At 39.3% G+C, this 12409-nt stretch overlaps 1 protein-coding gene across 4 annotated transcripts in view; it reads right to left on the reverse strand.

Annotated features, from left to right (window-relative positions):
- TMTC1 (transmembrane O-mannosyltransferase targeting cadherins 1) overlaps nt 1-12409 on the reverse strand; it is a 284126-nt gene that overhangs the window by 141617 nt on the left and 130100 nt on the right. For all 4 annotated transcript variants that reach the window (XM_043562234.1, XM_043562232.1, XM_043562230.1 and 1 more), the window contains one exon: nt 10009-10112. In XM_043562234.1, coding sequence (XP_043418169.1) covers nt 10009-10112 — 104 coding nt within the window. The remainder of the gene's footprint in view (nt 1-10008; nt 10113-12409) is intronic.

Consider the following 12409-nt stretch of genomic DNA (forward strand, 5'->3'; position numbering starts at 1 on the left):
AATCACTAACCTGATATTTATTTTTATTTTTATTTTTATTTCTTGTCCCTCTCTTTTAGAACATGTTTTTGTTTCTACTCCCTCTCTTTCACCTTCTGGCCCTTGTTCCCACTGAAATTCCATGTGGGATGGGAGGGATGGAGGGATTTGGACCTAAGAAGGCAAAATTTCCTAAACCATAAAGTGGTTTAAAAAGTCACAGCTATAGCCAAGCTTTCTAGACGTTCAAAGTGCAAGAACTGTGAAAGCACAGGAGGTTAAGTAGGAGAGCCAAGCTGACAAACAGGAGGGGGACAGAGGGTCCCACAGAGTGAGTTCCCTTAGACACTCCTGGCTAAGGGCTTCACCACCTCACAGTGAAGGAGATGAAAATTAATGACAGAGCCACCACGCTGTATTTGTATTGTTGTGTTATGTGTAATCACGCAAATTGACCAGGTATCCCACAGCATAAATCCCATCATTCTCAAGGAAACATTTTGTTGCTTTTACGAAGTTACAAGTAAACAAACCCTTACAGATATTTTTGAAAACAGAAAATTGAACAAGGCAATGAGTTGGGGGGAGGCTGCAACTGATAATTACAACCACACTTCTCGTGTTCCTGAAGGGAACTACCAGGTGTGCAACAATCTCCTCAGAAGGCACCTCAACGAGGCTCACTCCTTTCACCGGGTGCTATAACCAGGACCACCATTCATCCACTCAACAATACACTCAAGAATGATTTTGTGCCAGGCTCCGAGCTGAAGCCTAGTAAGATAATGAAATAGCATTAAGAGTCACCAAGGCAGCCATTGCTCACAGAGCTATGAGCAAAACTATTCCGTACCCCAAGTCTGCTTTTAGAACACTCTCCTATCCAACTTCCTGACACCTACTTCTGTGAAGTGGTCACCTCTCTTCTTGAAGACACCAGCCCCGAGGTCACCCCAGCCACCTACCCTAGACCTATTCCTCTGACAAATGCTCCCATTGCCAAGCTGCCAGGCTCCAGGCTCCCTCTCCCTTCTAAGTCAACACACCAGGTCCTAAATGTCAAGAAAGGAGCAATCTTACTGAAGCAGTTCACACTCTGGTAGACATAACTAAGTGTACAGGCTGCGGGAGGTGGGCAGTCATATGAGTTTTCTATCAGGGAAACCTTCCTGCAACAGCTAGCACTTACCTGAGCCTTCATGAATGGGTTGGGCTTAGACTGGGAAACAGATATCACAGGCAAACAGGAAATGGATGGGGGGCTGTGAGGGCCCCAAGACTCTGAGATGTTCTGTTGTAGTGGTTCAGGAAACATGCTGGAGAATCGTTATGGATGCATGATTATAGTGGGGGGGGGGGTTAAAGAACATGTTATTAACATGTTTTTGATTTTTTTTCTTTTCTTTTTTTTTTTTAAGAAAATACCATCATAGGTTATATCAGACACAAAGCTATGTACTCATTAAGTCTGTTTAATTCTCCTTCCCCTGAGTACTGAGGAGACTCTATTTCCCAGTACCTGGGGCACAGGTGCCATGAATCTCTTGAAGCTTAAATGATATTGATAAGGTGTGTGGCTAAATGAATGCCTGATGATACTAAGGAATTAATGACAATATTTTTAGGATATCATTAAGATATGGTAGTTATATTTAAAAATTTTTTTTAACAGTTATTCATTTTTGAGAGACAGAGAGAGACAGAGCGTGAGTAGGAGAGGGGCAGAGAGAGAGAGGGAGACACAGATTCCAAAGCAGGCTCCAGGCTCTGAGCTGTCAGCACAGAGCTTGACGCGGGGCTTGAACTCATGGAGTGTGAGATCATGACCTGAGCTGAAGTCGGGCCCTTAACTGACTGAGCCGCCCAGGTACCCCTAGTGGTTATATTTTTAAAGACATTCTATTGCTAGGGTATGAATGTTTGGGTGAACCCCCACCCCCATCCCAAAGTAATATGTTGAAACCTAATCCCTAATGTCATGGTATTAGGATGTGGGGCCTTTGGGAGCTGATTAGATCAAAAGGGTAGAGTCCCTAGAAATAAAATTAGTGCCCTGGGGTGCCTGGGTGGCTCAATTAAGTGTCTGACTCTTGATTGTGGCTCAGGTCATGATCTCACGGTTTGTGAGACAGAGCCGCGTGTCAGACTCTACACTGACGGGGAAGAGCCTGCTTGGGACTCTCTCTCTCTCTCTCTCTCTCTCTCTCTCTCTTTCCCTCTATGCCCCCCCACCCCTGCTTGTGTGCACTCTTTCTCTCTCAAAATAAATAAATAACCATTAAAAAAAAAAGAGCTAAGATTAGTGCTCTCATAAAAGACATGCCACAGAGCTCCTTCACCTCTTCCACCATGAGCAAACACAGTGAACAGGAGGGGACTAGGAACCAGGAAGAAGGTCCTCACCAGAATATGATCATGCTAGTGCCCTGATCTTGGACTTCCAGCCTCTGGGACGAAGAGAAATACGTTTCTGTTGTTTTAAAGCCACCCAATCTATGGGATTTTGTTAGAGCAGCCTGAATGGACTAAAATATTTATGTTTTAGAGGCACTACACACTGAAATCATGATAACTGAATTGACATTATATGTGGGACTGGTCTCAGAACTGTTTGGTGATGGTTGGGGAAAATGGAGAGGGGTTGTAAGTGTGGGGGGTTTGATGAAACAAGGCTGAACAGAGCTGATAAAGGCTGAAACTGGGTGATGGGAACAAACATGGGAGTTTGTTACAACAGTCTCTACTGTTATGTAGTTGAAAGTTTCGACATAAGATGTATGGGACCCTCCGACTTTCTCTTCTTCTGCCTACACTGCCATAGTCATTCCAGATGGTGGGACTCTAAAATGCAAGCAGCGTAAAACCCAGGAGCTGCGCTAGGAAGAGAGCTTCCCTAGGGAGTGGCAGAATCCACAGGCCATCTCCCTATGATCGAAAACTAAACCTTCTCAACGTCAAGCCATTTCCATTTTGGAGCTTACTATTACATCAGTATATATGGTTTCAGAGACGATTTAGCCTGAGATGGCCTATGCAGTCTAGGGTTGTATAAGAAATTATTAGAAATTTGCAGGGAGGAAGAAAAGAATAGGGAATAGTAGGCAAGAGGTAGGACTAATAATAAATAATATATAACTGAGACCAGAGACCTGATGAAAAAAGTCAATGAGAACTCCCCAGGGGAGGAGTAGCTGAAGGATTCTGTCATACAATGATGTCTACTATAAATTATTTGTGTATGGCTTTACAATATAGTTCTGCTCACTTTCCCCACATTTCAGTAAAATCTCTTATATGCAAATGCCTTACATAAGTAATACTTCAGGGGATATTAAGGTGAAAGGTCTATGATCTCTATCTTGGTTGGCACAAGAAAAGGAAATGAGAATGGCCACAGGCAGTAAAACATGGGTGAGGTGGGAAGTTTAGCAGGAAAAGGAAAAGGAAATGGGAAATGCCCATGAAAAGATAAGGTTCTTGGGAAGAATTAAAAATCAGGAGAGGGTAATAATGCACACCCAGCAGGTGGGAAAAGACTTGAGCCAATTTTCTTTAAATCTCAAAGAAGAGTCAACATGATATTGGGGTTCCATAATCACATGCATTTTTAAATATGTCATTACATTCTATGGGTCATTCTCATGACGGAGCAGAGTTATTCTACGATGCCTTATGATAAAATGACTACGTTTTCCATATTGGAGTGTACAAAGGCATATCCAGCTGAAAATGTCTTAATGCCAAAAAGCAAGGCAAGGATAAATCCAGAGGTGGTGGTTTGAAGTGGCCATTAGAGGCAGAAAGGTAAATGTAGGTATCATGTTTATAGATGCAACAGACATATGAGAGTAGATTTAATCATGTCTTCATCTATTATACAATTAACAGTTATTGTGGCTCTGCCCTGGGCTTAGCACTGGCTAATATGCTGGAGATCCAAAGGAATATGATACGGTCTCTGCCCTTGAGAAACATATATTTAAGTGGGAAATAAAAATTAGTAAATAGTCCATAAAGTAAAGTGTAATAAGACACAAAAAATATGTGGCCAAGATTTGGAGGTAAGAAGGTTCTGGCAAGATCTAGAATCAACAGTGGCTAAAGAATGAAGGAAAGGGCATTATAGGACTGGAAAAGCACCATGTAAAAAGACTCTGAGGTAAAAGGCAGGGCTGCATTTAAGGAACTGAAGCAGATTAGGATAGTTAATGGCTAAGGTTAGGGAGGAAGGTGGTGGGGTACCAAGAGATAAGCCTGATGAGAATAGCTATGGCCAAATTCCTACTGCTTATTCTAGAGGTACAGGAAACCACTGACCTTTAAAATAGCAAGCCAGTGAGAAATACCATCTGGAAATAGTGTGGAAAATGGATCCAAGGAGAGCAAATTGTAGGAAGAGAGACAAGTTACGAGGATTTCAGTAATACAGGAGAGAGTCCATGAGGACTTTAATGAAAATGGCAGCAGCAGGGATGGATGTAAGTAAAGAAATTCTAGCAACATTAAGATCGAAGGGACAGGACTGTGTGATGGCTTAGAGGTGAGGAATAATAGGAAGGTAGTAGTCAGTCATGATTACTAGGTTATTTGGCTTGGACAATTGTGCCTGGAGGAATCTGCTTGTCCAGAGAAAGCTGTGCAATCAAACTACAGTATCTCCTCCATTCTTTAAATTCTTACACTTTTCTTCTCAGGCCTAAGGTAGAAACATTTAATTCAATCTCATGCCATTCAACTGATCCACACAATCTCAATTAACTACGAGTTGAAAAAGTTATTGATCAGTCACACAGAATTCTTGACAGCTAATACAATCTGAATGTTTGGGTTAAAATGGAAATATGAAAAATTAAGAGCCTCATTACCAGTGTATCGTGATAATGATGATCCTCCAATTCTTTATCTATTTACCTTGTGCTCTGACATGCCCAATGATCAAGTGTAAGAAGTCAGATTCTAAATGGCTTCCAAACTACTGTTAACATAAACTGTACCAATGTACGGTTTTCAAAATATTTTTAAAAACCTTAATCCTCGGGGCGCCTGGGTGGCGCAGTCGGTTAGGCGTCCAACTTCAGCCAGGTCACGATCTCGTGGTCCGTGAGTTCGAGCCCCGCATCAGGCTCTGGGCTGATGGCTCAGAGCCTGGAGCCTGCTTCCGATTCTGTGTCTCCCTCTCTCTCTGCCCCTCCCCCGTTCATGCTCTGTCTCTCTCTGTCCCAAAAATAAATAAACGTTGAAAAAAAAAATTAAAAAAAATAAAATAAAAACCTTAATCCTCATACAAATACACAGTGAAAATAAAGGTGTGTATAAGTTTTTAATAAGGGAACCAGAAACTTGATAAAGTCAGTTTAAAAGAAAATTTGAGGGCGCCTGGGTGGCTCAGTCGGTTAAGCAGCCGACTTCGGCTCAGGTCATGATCTCTCAGTCCGTGAGTTCGAGCCCCGTGTCGGGCTCTGTGCTGACAGCTCAGAGCCTGGAGCCTGTTTCGGATTCTGTGTCTTCCTCTCTCTGACCCTCCCCCGTTCATGCTCTGTCTCTGTCTCAAAAATCAATAAACGTTAAAAAAAAATTTTAAAGAAAATTTGAGTTAGGCAAAGCCTTCTTAGATAGAAGCACGAGCAACAAAAACAAAATAGACTGAATTTCATCAAATTTAAAAACATTTGTGCTCAAAAGGACACCATCAAGAAAGTGAAACAACAACCCACAGAAAGGTAGGAAATGTTTATAAATCATATATCTGATAAGCAATCTATATCTAGAATATATAGAAAACTAATACAGCTCAGTAATAAAAAGACTCAGTAATAAAATAAAATGCCTCGATAATAAAAATAATTAAAAACTGGTCAAAGAATCTGAATAGACACATCTTCAAAGAAGATACAGAAATGGCCAACAAGCATATGAAAAGATGCTCAACATCATTAGCCATTAGGAAAATGTAAATCAAAACCATAATGAGATACCATTTCATACCTGCTTGTATGGCTGTAATTAAAACAACAGAAAGACAAGTGTTGGTGAGGATATGGAGAAACTAGACCCTCACATAAGCCCTGCAGGCGTGTAAAATAGTGCAGCTGCTTTGGTAAATAGTCTGGCAGCTCCTCAAAAAGTTAAATGCAAAGTTAATACATATGACCTAGCAATCCCACTCCTAGGTACATGTGTAAGAGAAATGAAAACATACATTCAAACAAAAACTCATACATGAATGTTCACAGCAGCATTATTCATAGGGGTCAAAAAGTACAAACAACCCAAATGCCCATCAACAGATGAAAGGAAAAATTTAAAGTGGCATACCCATATAATGACATATTACTGGGGAATTAAAAAAGAATCAAGTATGAATACAAGCTACAATATGGATGAATCTTGAATACACTATGCTAAGTGAAAGGAGTCAGTCACAAAAGATCCATGATTATTTGATTCCATTGATAGGACACATCCAGAACCGGTAACTCAATAGAGACAAAAAGTTGTCTAGGAGTGGGGGACAGCTAAAGGATATAAGGTTTCTTTCTGGGGAGATGAAAATGTTCTAAAATTGATTTTGATGATGGTTGCACAATTCTGTGAGCATAACGAAAATCACTGAATTGTATACTTTAAATAGGTGAATTGTATGCCATGAAAATTGTTACCTCTGCTGAAAGGGCGGGCCTACGCTGGCCAACTCCATCTTGTTCTGTGTCCTGCACCTTGACCACGCCTCCTCCCCTTGAGTAACCTCCTGCTCACCTGCCTAACAGGACTCCCACCCTTCCCCAGCCAATCGGCTGAGGCCACAGCCATTACCTCACCAACTGCCCCTAGGCCCCAATAAAACCTTTGTCCTTTTGAAACTCGCTCTCCCAGGTATCTCACCGCTGCATCGTAGGTGCAGATAGGGGATTGAGCTCAAGCTAGCTCGAATAAAGACTCTTGCTTTTACATCGGACTCGGCTCCCTGGCGGTCTTTGGGGATCACGAATTCTGGGCTTAACAGTGCAAAGCTGTTATTATGCATATATATGTATACTTATATCAATATATACAAATTAAATTTGAAAAACTAGTGTTACAATGTTCATGAAAAACAAAAAGGAATGAGATTGGTAAATTAGATACAAGTTTGTCCAATGTCCTACAAGGCAATAAAACTGTAACATTTGAAGCCTTATTTCCTACGAGAGAGAAAAGAAATAATCACTGCTATCATATTTCTGTATGTTAAGTTCTAAGTTGACAGAGTTGTAAAATATAGTAGTATAGATATAAATAAGTCAATCAAAGTTGTATTCCTCTAGGTTTGTTGGACAATGTCTTACATTACAGTAAATGTCACACAGTCATCTGTTGTCTTATTCCCTCATCTTTGATAATTTTTAACAAACTATTCTCAAGAGCAAACCACAATGATTTTGCATCCCAGTGTTGGTAAATAGAAAATGACAGGGTATTTCCTCCTGGCTAATTACATGGAAATAGATTATGTAAAAGTGAAGGGGGGGTGCCTGGGTGGCTCAGTTGGTTAAGCGTCTGACACTTAGGCTTAGGTGATGATCTCACAGTTCCTGGGATTGAGCTTGCCCAAAATTCTCTCTCCCTCTCTCTGCCCCTCCCTTGTGCTCTCTCTTTCTCTCAAAATAAAGAAATAAAACAAACAAACAAGCAAAGTGAAGGAATCTCAGAACTATAAAGTCACAGGAAATCATTTGAAACAAAGGAAAACTTGACCAAGCAACTCTTAAAACTATTAGGATTTTTTTAAAACTACATGGAATTAGTAACTATAGCAATTATTAAAGAAAAAGTCTGAAAACTCTCACCTGATAATAGAATAAGTTATTATGTAAACTTTAAAAGATAAAATACTTGCAAGATGGAAGCAAAGATGCTACAAAAGTTGTTCGGAATTTATAAACCCAGTGAAAGAGGTGAGGCATTAATGAGACAGATTGACAAAGCTGAATGACAAACCTGTGATTAGTAATGATGGGCTCACAGAGCCAGCCAAATCATAGCTAAATTGCACAGCTAATGAGAAGAAAAGAAAAACCAACAGGACTAGGAAACAGACCAAGGTAATCCAATTTAAGAATCATCAGCCTACCAGAGGTCAAACAATTATTCAAGCAGAATAGAAACCTTACTTGAGAAAGGAATTAAAGACAATTTTCTGGATGCTCAAAAGAGACAATTATAATGCAGCTATCTTAGAGGAATGTGAAAAGCCATTTAGAGGAACTGTCATTGAAATGTCCCTGGGTTTCTATGCATTTTAAGCATGAAACACAAAAACAGAAAGATATGTTTTTTAAAAGAAAAAAAAAGAGGATATTGTGTTCTATCACATATTGATTGAATCACCTGAGAACAGTCACTTAGATGGAGTCACATAAAGTCCTAAATGAAATAAGTATCAGATCCCTCTGAAAAAGGATACATATGCCTTGAAAGTGAAAGACAGAAGCTGGCAAGTGACTGGCCCAAGGTACTAATTTTGCCAGAGGTTCCACCAAAGAATTTTTTTCTGCCACCAGAAGAGATAAAAAATGCAACCGGGAGCTAAGCAGTACAGGTAGGAAGGCAGTGAGTCAGAGACCAAAGGCACCTTGCCCTGACACTAAGGACCGTGGGGCAGGCACTTGTTTACTGATGACAGAGATAGGAATGAAATAATTGGTTGGTGAGTTCAGAACCTTCTGTTCTGGAGGTCAATGTAGCTATTTAAGGAGGTACAGAAACTGAAACAATTTATCAATGAGCTAAAAATATCCACAAATGGATCCCAGAAATTTTGAAAGCCAGGGAGAACTAAAAAGGACAAGTAGATTGCAACATTAATAAAAAGTGGGTTAAAGATGTCATGATTAATCAAACAACAACATTTTTAAAAAGATAAGGTATAAACAATAATGTATAAGGCTCCAGACTACCTCGAAGAGATAAGACAACACTAGAGGCTGGATATCATATGATTTCTGAAGGCAGAGTCAAGATTCTTTAATATAAATACATGACAGAAGTAAATAGAAACAATTGTGACATAATGTTTTTGTAAAAACGGATTAATCAAATTGGAAGTTATCATTTTTGAAAGGGAAACTGTCTTTGAAAAAGAAGAAAATAAAGAAAAACATAAAAGGCAAAGCAAGTAGAAATGTATCAATTAAAACAAATTAGATAAATGAGTCAAATAAAGCAAAGATCACCGCCTGGCAGAGAAACAGAATCCAACAATGTGCTGTCCCTAAGATACAAGTAAGCCAAATGGGCAATAGGTCAAGGTTTAATTTAAGTTTTATTGTGTCTTTGCAAACACACAAAGAGTGAAGGTTACTATTATGAAAATATTATATGTGAAAAGGTATATATAAAACTATAAAAATTTAATAACAGTGCATCTTAATGTTTTAACGTAATAGCAGCAATATATCCTGAAGAAAAGTCATGAAAATTGCCAAATATAATTATATCTGAAAGCCTTAGCAGGACACCACAGCTGACTGAACAGGTAAGGAATTAAAAACCTTTTCAATAAATCAGATCCCCTGATCAACATCACTTCTTAATCCAATATCTCTAAATCTCTTAAAGACAAATAGTGTGATAGAATTGCTGTATCTCAGCAAAAATCGTTCATTTCTGTTTTCCACTTTTAATCTCTCCACTGATTCTACAAATAGTTTTAATACTCAGTCAACCTCTATAGGCTTGGCGGTGCACTGTTCTGTAACATTTGCCATATGGGCCACTCAGTAGACATTTACCATTGATCATAAGTGCTCAACAAAATACTTGCTGAATAGCCAAATACATACCAATATGGGAACAGTAGCAATAAGCCTGGCAACACAGCACCACCCGCTGAAACGAATTCCAAATGTATGAATAGTAGTTTCCCCCCCACCCCCAGGATGGAATACAACCCTTCTTTCCTCAAAAGGCAAAGGCAAACTCTCATTTAAGATTATTTAAAACAATTGAAGGAGTACCACGTTAAGTTAAAAAAAAAATATGTTTACTGACCTTGTAAGAATGTAAGGCGAAAATGAAGCTGGATTATCCTGCTCTGAAAAGAGGGGCATAGATCCTCCCATTATCCACAGACGGAAGTACAAAACGACAATCACCTTCAAAGAAAAGGAGATTTGGTAAGAAAGTCATTGCTCGTTGGGCGTAAGCCCCACCTTTCTGGAGGACGCTTCCAGATGCCTCACAAATATTTTGTTTCATAATGAGCACTTCTATAAAATCCTAACACTCAAGATGAGTACGCAAGATGAGAACAGCTGGGTAAGGAGAAGAGTATAAACAATGAAGGTGTTGAGGGAAAGGCAAGCAAATTCTTAATTACAGCTGTCAGTATCAAGCATTTATCAGCTGTTATCCACTGAGCTAAAGACTTTCCACCTTCCCTGCGGCCTCACAGAACCTAGAGGTAGATGAGAAAGCTGAGGCTTCCAGGTAGTTTACCTAGAATCCCACAGTTAATAAACTGCAAGATCCAGGAGTTGAATCTATGTCTTGTCCAACCGCTTTCTTAACCATTCCATTTAAACAGCCCCATGAAAGTTAATTTAAAATACAATAAACAATACTGCTGGGTTTTGGATAAACACATTTGAAGTGTTCCAACCCTCCAATGCCCTGAAGGAGAACATTCATGAAGGGTTATTTCAACAAATTCCGGGGCACAGCTTTTGTGTCACCCGCTGGAATTCTATCACTAAATGGTGCTATCCTGTTGCCAAGGTGAATAAGAAAGCTAGAAGGAGAGACATTTCTGTGGGGAGGAGAGTTCGCCCAAACAGGCCTTCCAGATGCTTCTCATTTCAACAGGACCAATTACATTGTTTTTATTAAAGTCAGAGGAAAACCTTTGCTTGAATAAAAAAGCTAAAGGATTAATTTTGGAGGTAGTTAAGGCTGGATTTTTTTCCCCATGAATATCACTGACTTCCTTTATAAATATCTTTTATATAAATAACCTCAAATCTAAAATCCTAAAATAAAAGTATGGTGTCAGCCAAAAGCATATCAACAGTAAACAATGCCTAGGCAGCCAATTAAAAATCGTCTTAACACTCGCAATGTCCTGCTCAAACTGAAGTTAAATTCTTACAGGCTTTATAATGGAAAATATCAACTGCAAATGTAACAGCACAAGTATCCTGAAAGAATATAAATTCCCTAAAATACTATGAAGAGGAAAAAAGCCGTGATAATTAAACAAGAAGAGTAGGAAGATAAATAGCAGAAAGGGCTTTGATAATAAATTTTTAAAAGAACAAAGGGATTAATAATTTACAACTTTCATCACTTCAATGATGTCAGATTACTTGCATTCCCATACAATTCTAAGAAAATAAATCACTTCTGAAACCAGTGATGAATCATCCTAGCTCTGTGCAAAGATACTAGGGAACACTTTAGAGAAACGTTTTGTCCCTTTTGTTGAGACTGTCCAGTCAAGGCTCTCCACCTTCATTGAAATTTTCCATACTCTTCTTCCATAAACACGCTTTAGCATCAAGAAGAAAATCACATTAATTGGTGACATTACAATTCAAAGACTTTTTTGTAAGTTTCCTATCAAAATTTATCATAAATTTTGACAGAAATTTATGGGAGACAGCAGTGGCATAACAGACTGATCTCCTAATCATGAATTCTTGAATCCAAGAATGTAAGAAAATAATTATTGGGACTGTCACCAGAGATGGCCACCAAAAATTCCTGCCCCCTTTGCATGTACATTCTGCTCTTCTCATCAAGAATAAAGCCAACTGCCCCTCCTCTTAAATCTAAGTTGGTTTTGTGACTTGCATTGACCAACAGAATGTTGTAGAAAGTGCACTGCATCAGTTCTGGGCCTCACCCTTGAGAGGTCCTGCAACTTTTGGCTCATTCTTTTAGAACCCAATTGACATGTTGTTAAAAAAAAAAAAAAAAAGTCCCGGCTACACTGCTAGAGGGAGGTCACAGGGAGAGACCCTAGAGAAGGAGATACCACAGACAGACAACCTCGCCCAGCTGACAGCTACAAGAACCTGCCTGTGCAACCCCAGTCAAAAATCATGATGAGCAATTAGAACCATCCAGCTAGATGCTGTCCAAGCTAAAGCATTCAGGGTAAATATATGTGGTTGTTGTTTTAAGCCACTAAGTTTGGGGGTGGTTTGTTTTGCAGCAATAGATAACTGATACAACCAGGTTTGTGCTACTGAGACAATTCAGGATCAGCACCTTGAAAGGGACTCATAAAATACTATAATTCATCCGGTCTGTCTTTGAGTTACCATATTCCCAGAAGGCTTTCATACATACCTTCCAAGGCGTTGTAACGTTTATGGCATGTAAACTCTTTGATCCTAACATCATGTTGTTCGAATATATTGCTGATTCTATTAAATAATCTGGATCATGT

The sequence above is a fragment of the Prionailurus bengalensis genome, chromosome B4 (assembly GCF_016509475.1).
Source record: "Prionailurus bengalensis isolate Pbe53 chromosome B4, Fcat_Pben_1.1_paternal_pri, whole genome shotgun sequence".
Classification (NCBI taxonomy): domain Eukaryota; kingdom Metazoa; phylum Chordata; class Mammalia; order Carnivora; family Felidae; genus Prionailurus; species Prionailurus bengalensis.